Source organism: Vipera berus (genome assembly GCF_964194415.1).
Source record: "Vipera berus genome assembly, chromosome: 1".
In the NCBI taxonomy this organism is placed as follows: domain Eukaryota; kingdom Metazoa; phylum Chordata; class Lepidosauria; order Squamata; family Viperidae; genus Vipera; species Vipera berus.
Window position 1 is genome coordinate 118196931 of NC_138202.1, and position 26186 is coordinate 118223116.

The 26186-nt window shown below is 42.7% G+C and overlaps 1 protein-coding gene across 5 annotated transcripts in view; it reads left to right on the forward strand.

The window, feature by feature from the left end:
* Positions 1–3380: 3380 nt before the first annotated feature.
* Positions 3381–26186, forward strand: part of SLC43A1 (solute carrier family 43 member 1) — a 48109-nt gene continuing 25303 nt past the window's right edge. For 3 of the 5 annotated variants that reach the window (XR_014025765.1, XR_014025766.1, XM_081322392.1), the window contains exons 1-6: positions 3383–3772; positions 4502–4566; positions 14191–14369; positions 15953–16136; positions 16580–16635; positions 17274–17350. Coding sequence is in view for 3 of the 5 variants with exons in the window: in XM_081322392.1 (XP_081178518.1) it covers positions 14216–14369; positions 15953–16136; positions 16580–16635; positions 17274–17350 (471 nt within the window). In the remaining 2 variants the exon portion in view is untranslated. Of the gene's footprint in view, positions 3773–4501; positions 4567–5826; positions 6051–14190; positions 14370–15952; positions 16137–16579; positions 16636–17273; positions 17351–26186 lie in introns of all 5 variants that reach the window. The other 2 variants (XM_081322393.1, XM_081322394.1) reach the window with 2 other exon arrangements.

Consider the following 26186-nt stretch of genomic DNA (forward strand, 5'->3'; position numbering starts at 1 on the left):
TTCAAATTGCAGTGAGGTTAAGCAGGGGGAAGGGAAGGAAAGGGAGGAAGAGAGAGGTCAGTCAGGCACAGCCGGGTAACATAGGAAACATGTAGCCTATCAAGTATTCATAGTCTCAACTGTATTCTGTCTCCTGAAGAAATCAGGAGTACAGTAGCACCTTTTCCAACTAATCAATTTTATTAAAAGGCACGAGGTTTTGTGAGCTGAAGTCACTTCATCAGATGCACAGAATGGCTCGAGCAGAAGACTTTCAAAAAATGAAGTTTTGTTGAAGTGAATAAACAACACTGAGGAGACTTCTTGGTTCAGTTTCCAACTGAGCTCATTGCATGAGCCCTAAATAGGCATAGAAATATAAATCTCTGAAATAATATTTGTAGTTGAGGGATATTGCTAAGCAATTAGTGAATTATCCTTCTGCCTTAAAACACATCATATTTTAGCAGTCTCTTCAATTGAAGAGCCATAATATCTATACTTGTCTTATGGTAACTAAATGCTTCCTCCATCTGTGCAGGCACACATGCAACCATAAATGCTTTTAGTTTCCAAATAACATATCATTTAGGCTGTACCATGCTGTTAACTTGAATTGGCCTATATCATTTTCCTAACTTTACAGTGCTACTAAAACTACCCTACAAAAATTTAACATAGTTGCAACAAGTAGTTTCCCTCACGTGAATATCACTGTAGTTATTTATCCCACCCTGTCAGGACCCACCCCAATCCACGTCTTAGGAAAACAAAAACTCTTGGAGTCATTTCTAGTCCAAAAGGAATCTTTACTAGGACATGTTTGGTTGTGGGAATACAAGACAGGACTTAGTATTGTTTTACAAATTGAAATTTTATAAAGGGTACCCGGTTCAACCCCCCTTCCCTCAACCCCATTTGGTCAGCCCCCATCCTTCTACTTCCTGTCATCCCTTTCGTGGGGAAAAAAAGGAACTTCGAATCTTTATGGTTATTGCCTTCTTCCTCTCCAGAATTAAAAGAAGACACAAGCCAGATGCCTTCTTCTCTAACCCTCCCTTTTGTTCCCCCCAGTTCAAAAGGTTCCCTTGGCCTTTGAAATAACCTAAGGCAGGCTGAATCCACATATGCTCCTCCTTCCTCGGGAGATGGCAGAATCCATAGGGGGGGATAATGTTTTAAACATACATTTATGAATGTGATATAAATGGATTCTGACACACCCTCTCTATCCTGACTTCTATTCCTTTACCTGTTCCTGCTACACGATGGACGTGAGACGTCAGCTGCCTTAGCTAGTCTGGCAAGTTCAAGAGATAACCAGTTTAGAGTGTGTGTTTTGTGATGCACCCGAGGGCATAAGAATGTGAATAGGAAATTTAAAGTTTTTTTTAAAAAAAATCAGAATTCCAGTGTCTCTTTGTCTTTCTCAGTGTCTCTTTTATCTTTTTCAAAGTCTTTCAGTCCATTGGATCAAAACTACAAGGATGTTGAAATGATGCAAGAATTGGTATGTCACAAGTGATGGAGGAACACAAACCAAAGAGACATAAGAATGGGGAAAATCTAAGCAAATATGCTTGATGAGAGGACAGTAATGTCACAGCAAGAGCTCACAGTAGGAGCTGTGGATATATACGGCTTAGAACGTCAAACAATATTCTTAGAATTCTTTGACACAGGACATATGTCATTCTTATCCTCTTTTCTCGGAAAATAATTTTTAACTAGACTCTAGAAGAAGGGAAGCTAGAAAAAGAAGAAAAACCTATCTAAGGGGGATTATACTCTGAGCTATGTTTTAGCTTGCAAGCCATTCCATTTTTTAAAAATTATGGACTGCCACTGATTTGTAAGACACTTTTGGCAAAATATTGTTTTGCTGCCCCCTCCCCTTAAGAATTTTATAGATAGTCTTTGGTTAACAACTGCCCTATTTAATGACTGTTTGAAGTTAAGATGGTGCTGAAAAAGCAACTGTCAATGGAGAAATCAGCAATAAGTCACAGTCCTCTGATGTCTCACTTAACAACCACAGGGGATTTGCTTAACAACCATGATGGAACTGATGCTGTAAGATGGGTGTAGTCACATAATGTTTCATTTAATAATTCCTTGGCTTGATGAAGGAATTGTCAGTCCCAAGTGTGCCTGTTAAGCGAGGAAGATTGCCTGCATTTGCTGCTCTTTTACACTGAGACAACAGCCAGTGATTATGATTAGACAGGAAGTTTGGAATTAGCTTTAACTCAGAAAGCCAAGGGGAAGTGTTGTTTTGTTGCTTTGTAGAAGATGATTCTGTGCAGCTTGTGTTTATTAGGATGAACTACCTGGAACTGCAGCAATATGCATACCTGAAGATGTTAGCTGCACTGATAGCTTCAGATAGCACTCCTTTTGGAAGAAGTGAAATCTGATGTTAACCCACCACACGTGATTGGTGTTCAGAATGGAGAACTGACTTTTAAAACTCATTCTGGTGCCCCCCCTCCCCTGTTATGGCACTTTTGTGCAGTGCACAACTTGCACATCTGATCACACTACCATATGGTATTTTTAACTTTTGCATGTAATGCTTTTATTGCCCTGTACACCGCCCTGAGTCCTTCGGGAGAAGGGCGGTATAGAAATTCAATTAATAAATAAATACATGCTTGAAAAATATTCTTTGAATTAATGTCAGCTCCTTCTGCACTCCGCTGAAGGCACGAAGGAAAGGAGAAACATGATGTTTTGATTTGATCTGATTTTTTTTTAACCCTGGAGCAAGCCCAAGCAGCCCAGCATGGCACTTTGAAACCTGTCGTCACTCCATGCATTCGTTCAGCTGAATCAATCGATAGAAGGTGTGCTTTCAGACAATATTTGTTTCCGGACACCATTCTTCCTGTTTTCTTCTATTTTCACGGTTTCTTAGGACTAACCCCAAAGAAGTTTTGCACGGCTCTGTAAGCAACACGGCACTATGGGACATATGTTTCCGCACTTGTGTGATAATAGCAACGTTTATATTGTTAACGCCTCTTGTGCTCGTCTTTGCTTATAACGGGGTAGAGAAACCAAGTCCGTTTCTCTCCTTGCTCCGGTTCCGCCGTTTACGGTGAGGGAGCCCGCGACAACTTTAGGCGACGTTGCTGCAAAGGATCCACCTGTGAACTGAGGGCTCTTCCCCCCGCCTCCCCCAAACGAAGTTCCCCTATTGGTTACTGAGCCAGGCCGGGACGAAAGCGATCGAAACTGGAATCCAGCGGAGCCGAAATGCCCCGGGGGAACGAACCGGTCACCTTTTAAGAGAAGACCCATCTCTCTCTTGCACGTTGCGCCTTCCACTTTTTCACCCCCTTCCTCGCGATCTCGCCCCAAGTTCCACGTTCTTTTCGGAGGGGGGTGTCCCCAAACACGCACCGATGACCTTATAAAGTCACAGGCGGACGAGCCTCTCCAGTTCCCCCCCCCCTCCCGCCTTCCTCCTCCCGTTTTCACACCAGCAAGAAACACTTCCTACCCGGGGCACACCGCGCGGAAGACGCGCTTCTCTTTCCCCAGGTCGAGCGGACCCTGGCAGCTGGCAGGCGAGCGGAGCGCCGAGGCGGCGCCGCCAGCGGGCTCCGGAATCCTTGAGCCGCCTCCTTCTCCCGCGGCTCGCAAGGGAGGTTCCGGCCGCCCGCGCCCGGGGCAGCCCGTTGGCAGCAACCGCCTTGAGGGCACATATCCCACCCCCACCCACCCCCCGAGTAGTCGGAGGAAAAAAGGCGCGCCTTCATTTCAGCCCGCCGAAGGGCTGGAGCCGAAAGTGAGTTGGTTAACTCGGGGGGGACAGTTTGGCAAACCGGGGCTGGAAGGAAAGGCTTCAATAGGGGCAGCGGGGGGCCGAGGGGGTGTAGTTAGGCGATCGGGGGTTGCCCGAAAAAGCCCCCCCCCCCTTTGTATGGCTTCCCTCCCTTACTAGGCAGGGCTCTGGCTTCCACGTGGCAGCGGCCGCGGCTCCCTCCAGCTCGGGCTGCCACTTAGGCGGAGGGCGAGCCCTGCCAGCCATAGCTTTGACGCGGCCCCTCCCGGCCTTTTTTGGGATTTGCTCGAGTTGGGAAATGAGGCCGTCTCTCGGCCTGCCCTAAGGCGGGAAGACAAAAAAAAAAGCGGGGAGAGGAAGGGGATGAGGGTTTTTTTTTTGGGGGGGGGGTTTGCAAATCTTCCGAGTGGGGAAGGGAGGGGAAGAGTTTGAAACGAAAGATTCCGGTGTGGCGATTATAACGCATTGGAGGATGTGAAGAACAGGGATGTCCACAGCGGCCTGCCTCTCTCCCTCCCCCCCCCCCCCGCCCTCCTCCTGCAGATTTTGGGATGTCCCTAAGGATAAGAAAACAGGGTCACAGGAAAGGGGTGGGGAGCAACTTGCAGGATTTGCTAAACCCGCCTAGGCTGGAGTATGTATGGTCTGGCGTTCTTGTATGGTTTGGCATTCAGAAGGAGCCAAGGGGGTCTCAGGCCTCAAACTTTTCTTGAACTGTGCTTCCCCCTCCAGCTTTTAAAGGATCTCTTGAGAAGTCTGCAGAAAGAATTTGGGCTAGTATTGGATCTGCATAATTGGTAAGGGACTTGTAGATATCTAAAGAGCACCTTTGCTCTCTCAACTATTGTGCGCTGCTTTTTGTTTACAACTGCTGGATTTTCATACTTTAAATTCAAACAGATGTTAATTTCCTGGAGCATGTTTTGTTCCTTCTCTCTTATTAATTTTGCCCGATATTTTCAGATCAAAAGCTTATCTGCACTGAGATTAAACTGCATTAAACATGCAAGGGTGAGGGATTTGGGGTGTTTTGTTTCCACTGTTGGTAGCTGAGTAGGATCACAGCTATATGTGTGACCATACAAATGTGATACCATTTCAGAGATTCACATGGAAGGAGGAGGTTCTTGAGACTTGATTTTAAATTTGCCACACATTTAAGTTTCACTGAATACAAATCACAAATCTAAGCCAAATGTACTGTTTTATGAGGTGTCTTTGGTATTTCTGGTATCTGAGCTTGGTTGATTTCTTGCAGATGTTTCATAACCTAAACCGGGTAAAATCATCAGTGCTATCAGGGAATGGGGTTTGCCCGACTGCCTGCTACGGTAGTACTGATGATGTTACCTACTTTGAGTAATCAAACATCTACAAGAAAACAACCAAGCTCAGAGAGCACCAAAGATCCCTCATTTCAACCCTACAAATATTCTCCTGCATTGGGTCCTATTTTATCCCTTCTCAGATGACCTCAGATGTTCCTGATCTTTCCAGATGATCAGCTTTGGGGGGGCAGGGAAAATATCTGCATGTCTAGTGAAGAAGGTCCAAGAAACTTAATTGGCCAAAACTTGAGTTATAGATGAGATGGGGCTTTAACTGATGAATCTTAGTCGAACAACATTTTAATTGTTGATGTCAGTGACAGGCTGATAACACCAGCAGTCTTACAGTACAAACCTTGCTTTGAGTGGTCACAAGCAAGTTCCCTGCCCCTAAAAGTCTGTAGACTCGGTTGTTAAATGTGCCTGGACTTTCCATTATCTGGGACTGGTACTTGAGTCCTTTTGAACCCTCTGCCTTGATTTCTGCCAGGGACTACCTTATCAGTGCATCCCTAAAATTTTTGATCCAGATCTCCAAAGTGGTCTGTGCATACAAAAGGTATCCTTTGTCTCTGTACAGTCTTGGCTATTTTATAATAAAAGGAGTCCATGGTTGTCTCTTGACCATCCATTTGCTCAGTTTTCTACTCCTTCCCCTCTACCTCTCTAGATTTTACCCTCATCTTATCTCATTTTGTCTTCTTATTTTATCTTATCATCTCAATGCAGCTCCCAGCAACAACTACAGACTTCTGTTACAGAGGCAAAACAATACAATCAAGACTCGCTATTTTATAAGAGTGACATGGTTCATCTGCCAAACTTGAAGTCACACTAAGGCAGTCAGTGACCCAAACCGTTGATCATAACAACTGGGTGTTTTTTCACGGACTGCCAAGAATAAAGTGGTGTGAGGAAGAAACTTAAATTGCATCCCTCAAATAATAATAAAGGTAGATTTGCATTGATATTCTACTTAGGCCTGCTCAGAAGTAAGTTCCTCTGAGCCATGCTTCTGAATAAATATGTATTGGATTGCTGCCTGAATAATGCTTGACAACGTGCGGTTCTGTAGCATTACTCTGATCAGTGCCTTCCTCTGCCTATTAAATTCTCTCTGGTTAGCTGTTAATTCCCTGTGACGTACAGGTGAGATCGTTATCTAGCACCACTGCTGAGATGACAGTGTCCAATTGGAATCTTCCTCTGTTGAGAAGCAAAGTGGTGGTTCTCCAGAGGTTTTTCAATCATATTTATAATTCTAAAAAAATGTATAATGTTCTCTCACTGCTAATATACTGTTTCTCTTGCTCTCACATTGCATTACGAGCAATGGGGGGGGGAAAAACTAGATTCACTCTTACAAGTTTTGCTAGGATCATAGAAAACAATTGTGTTTGCTGGTTCATAGTTCGCTCAGGCACCTGCATGCTGTTACCCTGCTATGGAAAATATGGAGGAAGGCCCACTACTTACTTAGAAGTGGAATCCTTAAATGCATGCTTTGTTAATTTTAATATAATTGGACAACATTGGATAGTACCCATTCTTCATTTCCTTCTTTATAAGGATGCCTATGGGATCTCTCTAAGTCAGGGGTGTCAAACTCAATTTCATTGAGGGCCGCATCAGCATTGCGGTTGCCCTCAGGGGGCCGGGTGGGCGTGGCCTACTGGGTGGGCGTGGCTAGAGTGCGTATGGCCTGCTGGGTGGGCGTGGCCAGCTCTACATCGTTCGCATCAAGGGTGCCTATGGGGGCCTGGGCAGGAGTGGGACGGATCTGAGGGTCTCTGGCAGAAGGAGGGTCTCTGGGCCAGGGCCAAGGCCGTGGGGGCCGTTGCCTCACTGTTTCCAGGATGGCTTCGCGGGCCACATGAAACCACTTCGCGGGCCGGATCTGGCCCCCGGGCCTTGTGTTTGACATGTCTGCTCTAAGTCAACTTTCCTTTGCAGTCCCCTGTTTAGTTTTGTTTCACAGAAAATGCTGTTTGCATAAGGGTAGAGATCTTGATGTAATGGGATTCTGATAGATTGATTCTTTCAACAAAGAGAGAAGGAAACAAGGGAAAGAATCTGTCTTCCTGTTATAAGTCGTCTTTCTCCTTTTCTTTTGTTGTATTTAACTAACTTAAAAGAGGAATAGATTTTTAACTACTTGGCAAGGCACACACACTGGAGTTGGATATAGAACCCAACAGCTTCATTCTTGGATGTTTATCTTAACAGCTTTAGACTAGGTATTTCCAACGTTTTCTTTCCTTTACTCCATGTGGGACAGAATCTTGCTTTCCATCCTCCAGTCTATTACTGCAACTTACTGTATTTCACAGAACATTTCGCTGTTACTAAATGAAACGCAGGGCAGAGCATGTATTATTTTTGTGATATATACCCTTCTGTCACGAACAAGTTACAGTCAGAAGCCCTGTGCAGTAAGGACGTAAAAGCATAGGCATGCACTTGCCTGCTTCAGTCTAAGAAATTTTCCATCTGACCTCATGCTCTGTTAAAAAAAATGCAGCAGTAGTTCATTTATTTTATTCAGGATGAATTAAGATAAGTGGAAATTCAAGGAGCCATATTAAAATTGAATAATTTATAAGGATCTGTCATGCACTTCGTATGTATGGAATATGCACAGTATTATCAGAAGCTCTAGATCAGGGGTCTTCAAACTTGGCCCTTTTACGACTTGTGGACTTCAACTCCCAGAATTCCTCAGCCCAGCACGCTGGCTGAGGAATTCTGGGAGTTGAAGTCCACAAGTCGTAAAAGGGCCAAGTTTGAAGACCCCTGCTCTAGATCCTTGTTTTTCTTGAAAGAAGTCATCAAGCAACTTTTCCATTTAGATAACCGATAGTTGGCAGCAATTGTAAAAGGTGAGACTAGATTAAGTCTCTACAGTGTTTTCATTAAAGAATAGTATGCACAGTTGCAAATATGGCATTGCTAAACATCAGATGATCAGCTGAGTATTATGAAAGAGGTCTGTTAGGATAGCATAACCTTTCCATCCACTGGCCTCTAAATGTGTTGGACTTTAACTTTTATAGAATACTTTTCAGCGCACAAGAAGTTTTATCAGTTTTAACATTCTGGATTTCTGGAAAGTACAGTACAGGTAGTCCTTGACTGCAACCATTCAAGGTTACGTCGGACACCCCCCCCCAAAAAAAACACAAAAAACAAAAAACTACCTATGACCTGATTTTACAGTTAACAGTGATCTCTCTCTCCCTCTCCCTCCCTCTCCCTCCCTCTCCCTCTCTCTCCCTCCCTCTCCCTCTCTCTCTCCCTCTCTCTCTCCCTCTCCCTCTCCCTCTCCCTCCCTCTCCCTCTCTCTCTCTCTCTCTCTCTCTCTCTCTCTCTCTCTCTCTCTCTCTCTCTCTCTCTCTCTCTAACACACACACACACACACAGGATTGCATTTTGGGTGCTTGGTAACTGACTTATGGTAGCTTGCAGATCTTACATTTATGGCTCTTGCAGCATCCTGTAGTCATGTGGCTGATTTTCATTTTTTGCTGATTTCTCGCATTTACTGGGCAAAAAACATCCATTGGGTAAAATGAATTTGCTTAACAACCATGGTTCACATAACAATCATGGTATTCACTTTAATGACCACCACAAAAAATATTGTAAAGTCGGGTCTGGTCATGAAATGACCTGCTTAATGATTGCAGCAACTTATAACTGTATTTCCGGGTTCAATTATGGCAGTAAGTCAAGGACTGTGCAATTTTTTAAATATTCTACATTATTACTATAACTTGATCTGACTGTTGAAAGCGTTAGGTCAGAATCTGCTAAGATCGGAAGCTTGCATCAAAAGAAATTCCATCTTTTGCAGAACACAGCACCAAAATACATCATTTTCTGGTTACCCTACATATTCAGTTAAAGGGATATTCTGATTTAGTACAGAAAAAAAATATTTTTACAGAATAGAGAGAATTTCTTCCGTGCTTTTCAGTCTTTTCACTTCATTTTGGAGGAAATGAAATAACTTTACTTTTTTTTCCTCCATGAGGGAAAAATCCCTTTTAAGGGCAAATTTTTATAATTATAGGATGGGCAAGTATCAAGCATAATCTGATCATTTCTATTGATATGCAGCATCCCAAGTTCCATAAAATTTAATTACAGTTCAAATAATGACATCATGAAGGGATTCATTCCACAGCAGTTTTTATCCTGAGCAGCCATGGAAGCGGATCCACCAAAGTTACAAGAACTCTCCCAACACCTTGTAGTAAGAAAGGAAGTTCAGATGCTACGAAAGAAATTGTAAAACAAAAAAAAGTAAGAAGTATAAAACAACTATCTTTTTCTGAAGTGTAGGGATAATCTTTCAGGAAACTGGAAGGCAGATTTCAGTGAAGTTGCAGAAGAATCCATTTTTCTAAAGGAGGGGGGCAGTAAAATTACAGCTTAATGTATTCTCTAATCCAGATCAAAGTAATGAGACCAGTGTATCAAAAACTATATAAAACATCTTAGTATTGCAAAGCATAGAGCCCAGATAGAGCACTGCTTGTGCATTCCATCCACTGTGATTTATAAAAGTTGTGACTAATCACACTAAAGCCGGGCCTCCAGCCACACCAGCCTTTGGCCCAATATTCCAACCTTGACATTCATACCTTTTAGGATTTGGCCGCATTTTTCTAGGAAGGGAACCTGACCACTCCTACTCCGTTAGTGCTGTGCAGTGTATAGTCTCAGTCTTCCAATGTTTGACAACACATTCCTGTAATATGGATTCTTAAACATTTCAAGCAGCAGCAGCTTTTTGGCACTGGATCCTTTCAAGTAACATCTGTCTTCAAGGTTCCTTTTTTTTAAAAGCTTCTGTGCTAAATGATGCAAGTCCTGTTTCTTCCACTTTTCCCTTCTTCTTTCTAGTTTAAGAGCTATCAGCATCTCTTTCTCTCCCCCATTGTGCTTGTTTACAAATGCTGCTGGATCTGGTGTCATCTTTGAATTTCATTACCAAGCTGTTTACTTCCCATTCTGCCTCATTACCTAAAGCTTTAAATCAATCTTGACCCACCTTGCATTTCTGGAACTTCAGAAATATTAGTCCCCAACCAAATGTTCAAAATGAAAAACCTAACATTCACAATTCAGGATTAGTAAAATCAAAATTCTGTGCCAGGACAATCTGACTTTTGCGTGTTTAGGTTACACATTTACATTTTTAACTTCTCTGTTGACATTTGAGGTTTTAGAGGCACTTCTGAAAGTTTGCCTCCGAGGAAGGTCTTCAAACTAGAATATCCTAATTCACCTCTGCAGCCTCTTTCAAGTTTTATAATAATAATAATAAAGGTGGAAGGGACCTTGGAGATCATCTAGTCCAATCCCCTGCTCAAACAGGAAATCCTATACCGTTTCAGACAAATGGCTGTCCAATCTCTTCTTAAAAACTTCCAGTGTTGGAGCATTCACCACCTCTGGAGGCAGGTGGTTCCACTGGTTAATTGTTCTAACTGTCAGGAAGTTTCTCCTTAGTTCTAGGTTGCTTCTCTCCTTGATTAGTTTCCATCCGTTGCTTCTTGTCCTGCTTTCAGGGGCTTTGGAGAATAGCTTGACTCCCTCTTCTTTGTGTCAGCCCCTGAGATATTGCAACACTGCTATCATGTCTTCCCTTGTCCATCTCTTCATTAAACTAGACATACCTAATTCCAGCAACCGTTCCTTATATGTTTTAGCCTCCAGTCCCCTAATCATCTTTGTTACTCTTTTCTGTACTCTTTCTAGAGTTTTAACATCTTTTTTACATCGTGGTGACTAAAACTGGATGCAGTATTCCAGGTGTGGCCTTACCAAGGCATTGCAAAGTGGTATTAATACTTCACGTGATCTTGATTCTATCCCTCTGTTAATGCAGCCTAGCACTATGTTGGCTTTTTTGGCAGCTGCAGCAGCATACTGCTGGCTTGTATTGAAGTGATTGCCCACTAGGACTCCGAGATCCCTCTCACAGTTACTACTATTGAGCAAGGCACCACCTATACTATACCTGTGCATTTGGTTTTTGTTGCCTAAATGTAGAACCTTACTTTTTTTCACCATTGAATTTCATTTTGTTACATAGCGCCCAATGTTCATGTCTGTCCAGATCCTCCTGTATCTTAAGCCTATCTTCTGGAGTGTTGGCTATTCCTGCCAGCTTGGTGTCATCTGCAAATTTGATGAGTTCCCCATCTATCTCCTCACCCAAATCATTGATGAAGAAGTTGAAGAGCACTGGGCCCAGAACAGAGCCCTGGGGCACCCCACTACACACTTCCCTCCATGTAGATGCAGTTCCATTGAGGACCACACACTGAGTACGGCCGTCAGCCAACTATGAATCCATCTGGTGGTGATGCTGTCTAACCCACATCTTTCTATCTAATCAAGTAGTAGGTTGTGATCTACTTTATCAAATGCCTTACTGAAGTCCAAGTAAATTATACCCATAGCATTCCTCTGGTCCGCTATTTTTGTCACTTGTCTGGCATGATCTGTTTTTGACAGACCCATGTTGGCTTTTGGGACGCGGTGGCTCAGTGGGTTAGGATGCTGAGCTTGTTGATCAGAAGGTCAGCAGTTTGGCAGGTCGAATCCTGAGTGCCGCGTAACAGAGTGAGCGCCTGTTACTTGTCCCAGCTTCTGCCAACTTAGCAGTTTGAAAGCACGTAAAAATGCAAGTAGAAAAATAGGGACCACTGCGGTGGGAAGGTAACAGCGTTCCATGCGCCTTTGGCATCTTGTCATGCCGGCCACATGACCACGGAGACGTTCTCGGACAAGCGCTGGCTCTTCAGCTTTGAAACTGAGATGAGCACCGGCCCCTAGAGTTGGAAACGACTAGCACGCATGTGCGTGGGAACCTTTACCTTTACCTTTTATGTAGGCTTTTGGTAATGACTTTGTTTGCCTCTAGGTGTTCACTGGTTCACTGTTTGATTATCTTTCCCAGCATCTTCCCAGGTATTGAGGTCAGGCTGATATGGCTGTAGTTTCCTGGATCTATTTCCTCCCCCCGCCTTCTTTTAAAGATGGGAACTACATCAGCTCTTTTCCAGTCCTCTGGTAGTTCCCCAGTGCTCCAGGATCTTTGAAAGATATAGTTCAGTGGTTCTGAGATCACATCTGCCAGTTCTTTGAGAATCTTGGGGTGTAATCCATCTGGTCCTGGAGATTTGAACTCGTTTAGGCTGGACAGGTGCTTACCATTTTCTTGCCTATTTTAACTTGTGTTTCTATTCTGTTTTTATGGTACTGTTTTTGATAGGTTGGGCTGTTTTTCCCTTTATGTAAAGACGGATGCAAAAAATGAGTTAAATAGTTCTGCTTTCTCCCTGTTGCTTATTACCTTCTTGCCACTTTCTCCCACTAATAGACCAATCATTTCCTTGGCTTTTTTCTTGTTTTTTACATGTTGAAAGAAGCTTTTTTTGTTATTTTTGACTTTGGTCGCAAGCCTTAGTTCATTTTGAGCCTTAGCTTTCCTCACTTCATCTGTGCAGGCTCGGGCTATTTGCTGATATTCTGCCTTAGTTATGTGCCCCTCTTTCCACTTGTTACACGTGTTAAAACTGAATATGTTTAGATTGCCTCCTCTGACTTACGTAAATATTTGTACCCTTTTCTCCAAGAGACACTATGCTTAGTGAATGTGATTTCTTCTTCCACATTGTCATCCTCCCATTAATCTCCTGAGAGAGGCAGAGTATTTTAAGATCATTCAGTAAGCAAGTGGGGGATTTGAATTCATGGAATGTATCTTTAGGTACTCCAATTGCTACATTAGAAGGGTTCCTTCCTCTTGAGCTAAAAAAATCATGCATGACTTCAAGGTAATTCTTAATAATTTTTTCTCTAGGTTGTTCTGTGAAGACTTCCCTTGTCAAAATAATACTTCTGATACAAATACATTGTAAGCTTTAGTATATGTACATATGGATAGACATGAGCATCTGCACTATAGCTGATGAAGCCCACTTATGTAATTGATTTTCAGAAAATAAATACATTTTAAAAAGGTCATAGGAGCATGTCGTTGTTGTTGTTTTTTTTAAAAAAGGGGGGGTACTTGAATTATACTTGCTGACAACAAACAGACCAGTAAGCAATATACTGAGGCCAGTTTACTCCCAGCCTGTGATAGGCAACTTCAAGCAGAAAACAAGCAAATTGGCCTGGCCTGGTTTTTGCCAGCAAGCAAGGAACAAGATCTCCTTTCATAGCATACGATACTCCATGGTGGTGCTCTTAACCCAGGCACGTAAAGGAAGGGATGTATATTGACATTTCTGTGTGGCAGGGTTTGCCATTACTTGTCGACATAATTTTATCTTACATTTTACCTTCCTTTTTGTTCGTGAAAAATGAAAGGGCGAAGGGGAAGGTGGCAACTCACAGAACAGATGGAGGCTCCAATGATGCATGTGCTTTCTGCAGGGAGTGGGGGCTGCAACCTCTCTGAGGCTCCTGCCCTGTGAGTGGTAGCAGCTGCCAAGGCTGCCCTGGTTTAACTCCAGTAGCTACAAGGCAACTGATTGTGCGGCTCAGACCTCTTTTGGAAGAAATCCTAGCAGCTGTTTGCCCTCAGGCTAATAGCTGGGCCAGCAATTTCCTTTTTTAGTAGTTTTCAAGGTTATATATTCCCCTTTTTACAATATTTTGCTGCTAGTTCTTGCCTTCCGGGATATAGTAGTAGACAAGTATCACCACCCCAATGTGTAGTGTCAAGCTGGAGTGCTGCTTCATTACTTCTCTAGATTTTTAATAACTCCAGTGAGTTTGGGAGAGTTTTGTATCCCATTATTTTCTTTAAAAGTAGGTGTCTCCTGCCATCAGATCTGGCTATTGTTCCATCTACTATAGGTGGTGATGGGCAGAGGTCTACAGGCTTCCCTTCCTAACCTTTTTTGAAGAGAATAGAGATTGAACTTGGGACCTTTAGCATGTAAAGCACGCGCCTTACCACTGATTGTCTTACCTATATATCTTACCTATAATTTTCAGGTCAAAATCAATGGAATAGTAAATAAGACCTGGGTGCCAAGAAAGATGATGATCTTGTTTTGTTTGCAGCCTCCTCTCACAAGCCAGAGGGAAGATGGCACCCACTTTGCATCAGGCATACCGGCGACGCTGGTGGATGGCCTGTATTGCGGTGGTGGAAAATCTCTTTTTCTCTGCTGTTTTGCTGGGCTGGGGCTCCTTACTCATTATGCTCCAACGTGAAGGCTTCTACTCCCATATGTGCATAGGTGAGTTGGCTGGGATCTGAGCCTATTAGGTGAGATACAATGATAAAGTGGGATATGGGGAGGTTTGCAGGAGATATTCTGAGCAAAGTGTTGCACTTTCCATTCCCACAAATCCTCGCTTGCCTCATCCCCCATTTTGCACTTACCAGAACATTTGCAGATGAAGCAAGTTGGGTCCTATTACAAGGCTTCTGTGGGGACAGATTTAAGCGTGAATCTGACAGCACTTAATAGTAACTTGTACCGATATTGTGTACTTGATCAAAAAGTTGAGAGGGGGACTCCATACAAATGGATCCAGCAGCTTCAACCTTGGGGTCTGGCATTCATATGACTCTTCCACGGATTCTACACAAATCTTGCCATTTATGTGAGGGACTGAAGATGAAGGAATAAACAGATTAGTATCAAATTGATAGAGCTGATTTTATTATATGGCAATGGCTTGAAACAGTTTCTATGGGGTCCTTTATCATTATTTTTTATAAAACACCTCCACATTGTAGTTCCATATTGTACCTTCCCCAACAAGTGAAGTTTCCCATGATCCTAACTTTTGCTAGGGCTGTGAAGATTTCTAAGTTGCAGGATATAGCAGTACTGCCTCACTGTGACCAGGTGAGATTTAACAGTCCCACAAAGCTTTTTTCCAAACCATCTTTTTGTAATAAACACAGTGGCTGGATTAGCTCTTATTTTCCTACTATTTTCCTCAAAGACCCAGAGAAATCTTATAATAGTGTTCTTCCTTATAAAATTGACCTTGCACTTTATAGGAAAGACAGACTACAATTCCTCCAAGTGCCTGGACCTCTCATTTTCTGGAGTCAGGCTTTTATTGTTTCTTATGATACAGCACCTCAGATCACGGCCTGTCTCCTAAATCTTTCACAAGCAACAGATTACTGTCTGACTTTATTAAAATTTTAGAAAGAGCTGCTCTCACTGTAAACGATAGCCAAATCCATTACTATCCCCTGTTCACATTCTCTTTATCATAGAATCGCTCCCTGCTTTTCTTGGCTGGCGATTGTGGCAGCAAAGCAGCCCCTTTAGGTTCAGAATGGGCCCACCGCAATCAGCTGGAAGACTCAGAATGTGATTCAGCTCCTCTTCCTTCCCAGGTCATTTTGCTCCTCGTTTTGCTTTCTCTGCTCTGCATGAGAAGGTTGTGTTTAATCCACAGTGTCGAATCAACAATCAAGAAATAATGCCGCAATCAGGGAACTACCAACAAGCTCATAGTAAACAGTAGCCTAATCAAGGAGCCACCAATTCCCACCAACACTGGCAGGGCAAACCACTAGTGTATAAAATGAGAGCAAACCCCACTTCCTTCTACTACTGATGATGTTACCTATTTTGGTAAGGCAAGGTCTGCAAGAAAACAACCAAGCTCAGAGAGCATCAAAGACCTCCACAATTTTGTGTTTTCTTCAGTGCAGCAAGAAGGAAGATGTGCAACAGGACTTGATTGTGCTTCTTTAGGAACAGAAAAACAATCCTGCCCTAGGATGGAATAGATGCAACGGTGGGATTTGAAACCAATGTCCTAATCTATTTTGCCATTTTTCCCCCTTTAGATAAGAATAACACCAATGTTTCAATTGTGTTTAACGTGTCCCATCCCTGGCTCAGCTGTGTAGAACAGGAAGAAATGCTTACCCTGGGTTTCACCATTGGCTCCTTTCTCTTGAGTGCAGCCACTTTGCCTCTTGGCATCTTGATGGACCGATTTGGACCCCGGCCACTCCGCCTAGTTGGCAGGTAAGAGGAAAAAGGTCTCTGGGCTGAGGCAAATAGCATGGTGGCCTGTTGAAGGAAATACTTAGGAAGACCAACAAAAAAATGCCTGGAGGTTACTAGGTGGCAAAATCTCATTTCAGTGAAAATGAATAAGTATTAGAAAGTGAACTTTAGAAATTGCACTGGAGGGAGAGGGAGAACTGACAACAGATTGCAGCTTTTAAGGTGGAGGATATAATTGTGAAATAATTGCGGAACAGTTTTCAATAATTTTCTGTGTCTTTCTGAGGCAGAATTTCCATACCGGGAGTTTTCCAGTTGTGTTGCACTGCAACTCACAGTATGGCCACTAGAATTCTGGGAGTTGTCATCTATACATCAAAAGGGCACAGTTTGAGGAAAGCTGCTTTGAGGACATAACTTAGCCCAACAATGATTTGATATACCTATTACTTTCTTTGTAGTGCCAGCTTTGCCCTCTCCTGTGCTCTCATGGCTCTGGCTGCCTACAACCCATTAGGTGAGAAGAAATTTTGTGTTAATTGAATTAGTAACTTTTAATTACTTGCAAATGTGAAAGCCTTCCTTCCTTCCTTCCTTCCTTCCTTCCTTCCTTCCTTCCTTCCTTCCTTCCTTCCTTCCTTCCTTCCTTCCTTCCTTCCTTCCTTTCCTCCCTCCCTCCCTCCCTCCCCCCCCTCTCTCCCCCTCCCTCCCTCCCTTCCTCTCCCCTAATGTTCTTCTGGTTCTGTCATACAACTCAAACCTACCCATTTTGGTTTCCTGCCCCTCTGGCCCCACATGTGCACTATGAGAAGTCCAATTCATAGAGAAATGGCCCTCAGAGGGTTATGGCTGCATCCTCCTTAATGGATCTAGATATATTAAAAAGACAGGTTCTCCCATTGGCAATCTTAAATCCCTTCAACTATCTCCAGCCTGATCTCTTCAAATGTGCTAGATTACAGCTTGTGTCTTCCCCAACTGGACATTTGTAGAAAAGATGGATCTATTCCTTAAAAAAAATCTATATCATGTTCTCAATTCTTTTTGCTATTCCACTCAGTCTTCCCTTATATTTCTTCTATTTCCCACAAATCTCCTCCATTCCTTGTGAACTCCATCCATCTTCTCATCCCATATTTCTGTTCTCCTTCCCAGTTCTTTCTCCATTGATTTTTCTTGGCCTTTCCCTAAATGGTTTTGGTGGGATCTGCCTGACGTTCACCTCCTTAACTGTAAGTACGCAAATAGTCTTTTGCTGTCTAACTAGAATTCTTCCAGCAAGATTAGAACAGTCTGTTCCAAGGTCAGGCTGGGATCATTCTGGCCTTAGGTTATTTTGCCCATCCCTGGATTTTAAGATACAGAGGTCTATTGTCTTAGGGTTCAGAGCCTGACTCCTAATTTGTTTGTTCTTTTCACTCAGATTCTCTATATTGCTCAACCTGAGAACTTTCAAGCACAATCTGTAATTTATTGGCTTTGCCAAAATTTTCTACTAAATTTCTACTAAGCTGAGACCATAGCTTTGGGTCTGGGCATGTTTTGATTGGGCGTGTCTGTTTCACTTCATTTCAGACACATTGATTACATACTTATTCTTAATTGAGCCTAGATGTACTCTTGGCTGAACTGAAAGACACACCAGGAATCTCATGTCTTTTAGAATGTAAGGATTACCGGAGGCACTTAACAAAAAAAGAGAAATTTCTCAGATCACTAAGCTTACAGCAGATCTATAAATTAGATCCAGTTCTTTTATAGTGCAGTCATAGATTAGAAGCTGGTTCTTCCTGAATTCTCACTGTCTTACATTAAAAGTGAAAAGTCATTGCCCCAACCTCTTTTTTGTGCCTTGTAGAGCTCTTTCTGACAGTGATTGCAGGGATAGGATAGCAAAGAACTATTTGATGGCTGGGCAATGGGGCAAGGGCCATGATGGGTGGGTTATTATAGCAGCTTCACTTCATATATCGAATATATAATTAAAACATAACAGCACAGTATAAAGAGTCATAGTAAAATGCAATCATATACAAACACACGGGGTGTGTGATGGGGTTCTCCACTAATACTTTAACTCTGGGCCTAGGAACAGAGGTAGATCTTAAAAGATTTCCCGCAAAAATTGAAGAGTGGGAAGCTTGCGTGTCTTAAGGGTATGGCTTTCCAGAGGACAGGAGCTATGATCCAGAAGGTGTGCTTCCTCAGTCCCATAAGATGAGAGGGTTTTTGAGGGGATCTGAACTGCCTCCCACTCTGCTTGAACATATCAGGTGGGCAGAATGATTGAAGTCGATTAGTTCTGCCAATGTGGCAGTTCAAACAGGGCAGCTGCTTTGTGGACTTGGGCTGGGATATTCTTGTCTTGAGTGGGTTGTGAGAGAGGTTGGCTTATTTTTGTTTTTAAAACATCGTTCAGCTTATTTGAGGTTTACAGTGCACATCTGTATGGTCCTCTTATCAAAACAAATGGGAATCCGAAGTTTAGTATTGTAGCCAGAGGAGACATAAGCAAGTTCAAGGTTGCAAAGAAGGTCCATTGCTGTTCTAGTAAAACTTCACCTCCTTGTTGAGGGGGTGTATTCTAAAAAGAACAGATTTGGCACTTTGTAACACCACTGACGCAACAGTGGCTTTAAGTGCCTGTCTGCAGAAAGGAGGACAGACTGTGTGAAGGTCTCTACCGTTGCCACAGCTCTGCTGGGAATTGCTGCACCTGTAATTTGATCCGCTGCCTGATTGCTTGCTTGCTTGAGTTTATTATCCATGGAAGCAGCTCTAAGCAGCATACCGATATAAGAAACTAAAATTTAAACAGGTTTAACATGCATAGCAGAAAAGAACATCAGCTACTCACATTGGGGAAACAGCAGTGTAAAACAACATACCCCCCAAGTGAGGTCATTAATTGCTCTGTCCCAAAATATATTGAAGAAAACTATCAAGGCCTTCCTAACAGGCCACGTTGAGCTGGGTGGAGCGGATGGTGCTCCAGAGGGCGGGAACAGCCTCAGAGAAAGCACATCTCTGAGCACCAGCATGGTGTCATTTCTTCACTGATGGGCTCTGCAGCGTGTCAGTCTTGTTAGAGCTTTATATTGCGTGATTTTTGTATTCATGGCTGGCAGGGCTGATTAAATAGCCACTGTAGTTTGCTTGTAAAACAATGAATGTGTGCTTCAAATCTAACTGTTTGGACCAAAGCAGTTCCAAGAAGCATGGATCCATAATTTTTGTAATGCATCGTGTGCTGTCTGGCACCTAGAAGATGCTAGAGAGCACTGATTAGTCACGATTAGGATACTCAGACTTTCCGTGTAAAAGCCAGGATGCATTGTGCTTCAGGATCAGAGGAAGGACGTACGTAATTCTAAATTCTACATCGTTTTTACTTGTGTGGAGGGGAGGGGAGGGGAGAAAAAGGCTATGTGCCAAAGATAAATCTCTGTCTCAGCACAATTTTGAAAAAGCATACAGCTGTTCTTCCTCGTTGGCATTTTTTAAAAAGAGGGGGAAAAAAACTTTCTTGACAATTTGTGCTTCAGATCTGTTTTTGCACGGTGTACATTCAGGATAATTTTTTTACAGTGATTTTATGCACGTCTATCAGAATTGAAATTGCACTGTGAAATCTATTGAGACTGTTCCTGTTGCAGGTAGACACCTTCAGTAGCAGAAGAGAGAATTATGAAAGGGGTTTGTTAACTCACCCTTGTTGCCCCTGGAAGTCTGTCTAGCAGTCCATTCAGATGTTCCTTAGAAAGTGGCACTGGTGTCATTAAGGGAAAGGTGATATCAGAGTGTGTGTGTGTGTGGGGGGGATTTTCTTCTACTGCTGTGAGTTTGCTGGTGCAAAACCCATTCTTTGGGATTCCTTCAAATCAATTTGCATAACTTCTGTGTAATACCCGAGAGCATCTTTTGGCATCTGTGCTTCAGGTTTGAGTGGTTTTTGTTTTCACAATGGTAATTAAAGCTTTGCAGTTTGGGCTCAGAGGGATCGCTCATGTGGCACCCATTTGTATGTCCCTGCCCGCATGTCTTTAAAACAGCCCACTAAACCTCGGTAAAATGCACTTTCTTTAAAGCATTACAGAAGATAGTACAGGAGTGCTTCACATTCATCAAATAACATTTTAAAGCTGGAATCTAAAAAAAAAATACCACATAGCAGTGTTGGCAATACTACACACAAAACTCTGTTTCTCTGGCTTTTGTGAGACAGCTGGCCAACAAATATGATGTAAATATTGGATGATGTGGAGGATGATAATACACCTTGATAAAATAAAAAAATAAAAAAATCTGCCTGAAAAAAATCACAGGGACCAATTGCTTGATTCCAGAATTTATAATTCATCAAGTAGTTTGTGGATGCAGATATGAGCATCTCTTTACAAAAGCATAACGATCTATGAGAATCTATGCCGTGAGTTAATGATTTTATAGCTGCACCATAAAGTTGCATCCCTGACCATATGAGTAGCCTGTTTAGGCAGGGGTGTGATCTCTGATCTGATAGTGACTTGTCTCTTAAAAAATATGTATTTTGACGGGACTGTGCAAGACACATAATCGTAATCACACATGGTTTTCAGGGAGGCATTGTTTTTACAGCAGGCCTTGAACCATTCTCTGGAAAGATGCTGAGTTTTCTCCACAGGCTTGTTTCTTTAGCTATTGTTATGCTGTTGACCTATTTGCCCATCTATTATTGTTGTCCTAATGGCTGCTCAAAGTACTAAGCTCATAGAATTACCCTGAAAATGTGCTTGTCTTTCTCTTTCTCTCAGTGTTCCTTATTACAGTAAAAAAGCCAAAAATAATTTTAATACTGATCATCACTGATTAAAAATCCTCTGCATTAAGCAATGAGCAGCAGATTCTGAATATTTTTTTTTCCAAATGAAAGAAGTGCCAATAATGCCTTTGTAAGTTTGAAACTGGACTCTATTAAGCTGCTCTGTGAACCAACCAAACTGCAAATAAATAGTAAAGATCACAGATAGGGTTTCCCATGGCTGACAGATTTAAGTAGGGCTTTCAGCTCCACTTTTTTTGCTCCCAAATTGTACTGCCCAATTTTGGTGATACAACCATAGCTTTTTAATAATAGAGTTCTCTGACCATTTCGTCCATAGTAAGGAACAAAATTGATGTAATGAGCTTCCATGACAATTAAAGTATTTATTTCTTCCTTAACTTTTCTTCTTCCATTCTCCCAAAAAACAAACCCCAGACCCTTGGTGAGAAAAGTCACAGTACCAGCCACAATACCTGTGGTTGTCAAAAGATGAAAAAAAATTAAACAACTCGTAAGTTTTGGCTCTGCTTTAAAACTATTGCTCACCCCAACAATAGGGAATTTACAAAATATCCATGGCTTTTCTTGGCACAAGAGTTTGCTTTTGTAGCATAGAGAATAAATATAGCATTGCTTTGGAACCTGATGCTCAAGCATAACAACTAGGGAGTAGAATAAAATCTTTATGCCCCTTTGAAAGGCTGGGTGTTTTTTCAGACAAATAGAAAAACATTCTTGCACAAAGAAAACATATATTTAGAATATTAGTATAGTCTTATCTAATACTACTAAAACTCCTATTGTCATGACTTTTAATTTGGTGAAACAGTGCATTATAGGTAAAAGTTTTTAAACTGAGATACCTCAAATGGGTTAACTTACAGAATGTGGGCAAAATCCAGAGCCCATGAATTTCAAGGGAATAAATTGTGAAGACTGTGGCTGCTTCAGGCTGATGTTGTGCTGCTTTGGTCATGTGATGTTCATTTGGAATATTCCATGGCAGTTTCCCAGCCACTCTCATAATCCCTTGCTCCCTCCCCCACCCAGCAGTAGCCATTTCCCTGCCTGCTAGGGAAGGAAGGAAGAACCCCCCCATCCTATTCAGCCCATGCCAATCCTCCCATGTGTTCCTATGATCTGTGCCACCCCCTAAGTGCTTTCCCTGGCTCGCACCACCCCCTTTGAGTGTCTTTCCCACCACACAACACCTGTTATGCACTCTGATGACAGGGAGGAGGGAGGGAAGGAAGGGGAAGGGAGAGAGAAAAGGATGGAAGGATGCAAGGAAGGGAGGAAGGAGGGAGGCAGGAAGAGAAGGAGAAATGGAAGGAAGGATAGCATGAAGGAAAAAGGGAGGAAGAAAGATAATGTCAGAATAACAGGGAGAGAGGGAAGGCAGCTAGGGAAGGGAGGGAGGGACGGAGAGAGGGAGGAAGGAAGGAAGGAACTTAAATAAGTAAGTTAGGGATTCCTAAAGCTCTTTGCCAGCTTCTCACAAGGAAATTCAATGAGGAAGCCAGCAGGAAATCAGAAATTGCTGCTGCTTCCATTACTGTTTGCTAATTCAGTTTCTCTGATTAGGTAAGGAAATATCTCTATAACAATGACCTAACAGGGCATGGGATGTCTAGTATTTCCTGACATGCTAGATTTCTCTCTTTCTGTTCGGAGCATTATCCATTTATGCAATCCTCCATCAGCAGACAGAAGTGCTTATTTTTTCCCTTTATTTGCTAGAGGTAAATCTAAAGCAAAACAAAATGTTATAGGATAAAAGCATTAAAAATCTGAACATTATTCCTTTGAATCACAGTTAACAACCACATTTTTATGTTAAATCTCTCAGCCCTACTGGCTCTCATTAGCATTTCTCTGTGTTCATATAATTTAAGTAATTTACAGAGATAAGTGAATTTAAATATCTGTAGTTGTAAAATTTAGTAATTTTTAACCCTTGTGTAACAAATGGTAGAACTCAAACATACAGTTTTAAACATTTTGCTCTCTCTGTGTAATGTGAGTTTCTAAATTTTCCTTGTTGGGCTGTGTGTATAAGATGGTATAAGGTGTATGGGCTGTGCGGTATATGTCAGAGGTCCCCAATCTTTTGGGCACCAGGGATTGGTTCCATGGAGAGAAGTTTTTTCCATGGACCCGAGAGTGCGTGGTTTTGTGTGCTGCCTGCATCCCATGAATGGGGCTTTGCTTGTTTGTGCGGACCGGTTGCTGGCATGCAGCAGCCCAGTACTGGTCCACAGACCAGGGATTGGGGACCCCTGGTATATATTACTCTGGTAGCTGGTAGAAGTCATGGGTCTCTTCTCCTACTTGAGATTCCTTGAATGCCATGTATTATGAGGCAATACTGTGAAATTTGGGTGACCAAAGATACCCTGTGCCTTTAAGAGCCATACAAAAGAGACATTAGTGGTACTTTATCAGCTGGGGCTCAAAGATCTGTATCTGCTGGAATTTCCTGTTGTTCATTATTGATAAAGGCACAGGGTGGCCCTGGTCATTTCGGGTTCTGCAAAGCCCATGTTGTAAGGAGTAAGGATTATGACCTTGGCAGGAAGTTCTCTGTCCCTGTTTGCTTGTCTAGGTGACCTGACCAACAGCTCTTCTAAGCCCTCTGCTTAAAAACTCTGCCCCATTGCTATCTCAAAAACATTGCTATCTCAAAACATACAAGGATTACACCTGCTTCACTAGGAGACCAATGTGTTTTTTGGAATAGGCAGAAAAACACCCTCAAGGTACAGGTGGTGAGTACCAGCCAGTGAGCAGGCAGAATAAGGTGCCACACCTTTTCCTTTACCTTGGAGAGAGGCATATATTAGGGAATTGGAGAAAGAGCCATTTTCTGCTTCACTGTTTACCCAAGTCCAATGTTATGTTTGGCACCATGCCTTCCTTGCAGCTCTTCTAGAGGGAAGGAAACAAGCTTAAAACGGATAGTACAGGTAGTCCTCAACTTACAAGTATTTGTTTAGTGACCATTCAAAGTTACAACGGCACTGAGAAAAGTGACTTATGACCGTTTTTTCATACTTACGACCATTGCAGCATTGCAGCATGGTCATGAGGTCAAAATTTGGATGCCTGGCAACTGGTTCATATTTATGATGGTTGCAGTGTCCCGGGATCATGTGATCAACTTTTGTGACCTTCTGACAAAGAGGGTTAATGGGGAAGCCAGATTCACTTAACAACTGTGTTTATTAACTTAGCAACTGCAACGATTCACTTAACAAATGTGGCAAGAAAGGTAAAATTGGGACAAAATTCACTTAACTGTCTCATTTAGCAATGGAAAATTTGGGCTCAGTTGTGGTGGTAAATTGAGGACTATATCATCCCTCCACAATCCAACAGCCTCTCAATCTGAGTGATGGAGATTGTTTAGAACTTAATTTCGAAGACTCCTGGGATGCTTTAATGTTCATCCCTGTATTACCTGGCCTGTGCTGGATTTCAGGGATTTGTTTTTTGTACTTCTACTGGGCAAAAGGATGGTGACATCTGCTTTATGTCTGCTCTCTTGTTACACTTAGACTACTTCTTATTGAGACTGTTCCTCTCTGCAGAGGTGGGAAACCTGTTAGAGTAGCCTGCCCCTGTTCCCAGGAGGTGGATGGATTTCAGAAGGCTTTGGGGGGAGATTTTTCAGCTAATGTGGTTGGTGTTGATGATTTGGCTGCATGTGGAATGTAGAGATTGATTATTGCTCCTGAACATTTTCTCCCATGCCATACAGCCTGTTCAATCCCCTGATACACACGAGGGCAAGTCAGGAGATGACTAATACCCAAGTGGAGGAAAAACACATCCTGAATCTGATCAAACACAAGAGCTCATTATCAAACATACTTTGTGGTGATGATGGAAGCAAAAAGCAGTTTCTCTTCCATCATTGCTTCTCTTCCCAGTGTCATCCAGCACAGTTTTTCTGAATAGTTGAGGGTTGTTTGGGATCCAGCTGAATACAGATCATAATCTTTGATGGCTAGCCGCGTCATGTTAACTATTGATCACAATCATCATTTAGACTGCAGCTTCAGACCAATTTGTAGACGTGTTCAGGGCTCAGTTTTCATCAGATTTCTTTGGATATTTTATTTTTAGGGCCTGTTAACACTGTTTGAGTGTTTGAGCAAGTCAGCCAGCCCCACATCTGTTTGCCTGTTATCCCTTATGGCTTATTGTATTCAGCAAGAATGACATGCTCAGCTTGGTCTAAAGTTATAAATCCTGCTTAGATAAATGATCGTAACCTCATTAAAAAAAGGTGTAGTGAGCCCATTCCTGGGAATAATATCAGTGATTTTAGAACAGGGGTGTCAAACTGCCGGCCTGCAGGCCGGACGCGTCATGCGGAAGCTGTGCCCACCCCATTGCCGGCAATGGCAAAACCGTCCCAATACATTGCGTGACGTCACATGATGTCGCGAGTTTGACATGTCTGTTCTAGAAGATCTATATAATTTTTAGGCCAGTAGCCAGCATTCTCTTCCTGGACAAAGATGACAGCTGATTAGTTGCAGGTGCTGATGGATTTACTAAATCCACTTCAATCAGGTTTAGGGGTTTTGACAGGGAAACTGCCTTGACAATCTGCCTGGAGAAGATGGGGGAGTGAAACTTTATTGATTCCCCAGCTTCTTTCAGCAGCTGTCTATCAACCATGGAATCTTTCTGGAGACATTAAACAGCTTAACTATAGGCAGAACAGCCTTAATGTGGTTCTACTCATTTCTGGACGGCTGTCTGCAAAAGGTGATAATGGAGGACTTCTGACTGGCCATTATGGGGCTTCACAGGTTCCATTGTATCCTCCATGTTGGTCAATACGTACATGGAATGAGGGACTTCATTTGAAAAGGGACTGGATGATGAAGAGTAACAAATTGAAGCTCAATTCAGAAAAGACAGTGTGCTATTAGTGACATTTGTACCCAGGGTCTGTTCTGAATAGTTTTGCATGTGCCTTAAAGCAGGGGTGTCAAACTCAATTTCATTGAGGGCCACATCAGCATTGTGGTTGCCCTTGGGGGGGCGGGGGGGTATGGCCAGGGTGGGCGCGGCCTACTGGGTGGGCGCAGCTGGAGTGCGTATGGCCTACTGGGTGGGCATGGCCAGCTCTACATCATTGGCATCAAGGGTGCCTATGGGGGCCTGGGCAGGAGTGGGACAGATCTGGGGGTCTCTGGCAGAAGGAGGGTCTCTGGGCCAGGGCCAAGGCAGCGGGGGCCATTCCCTCA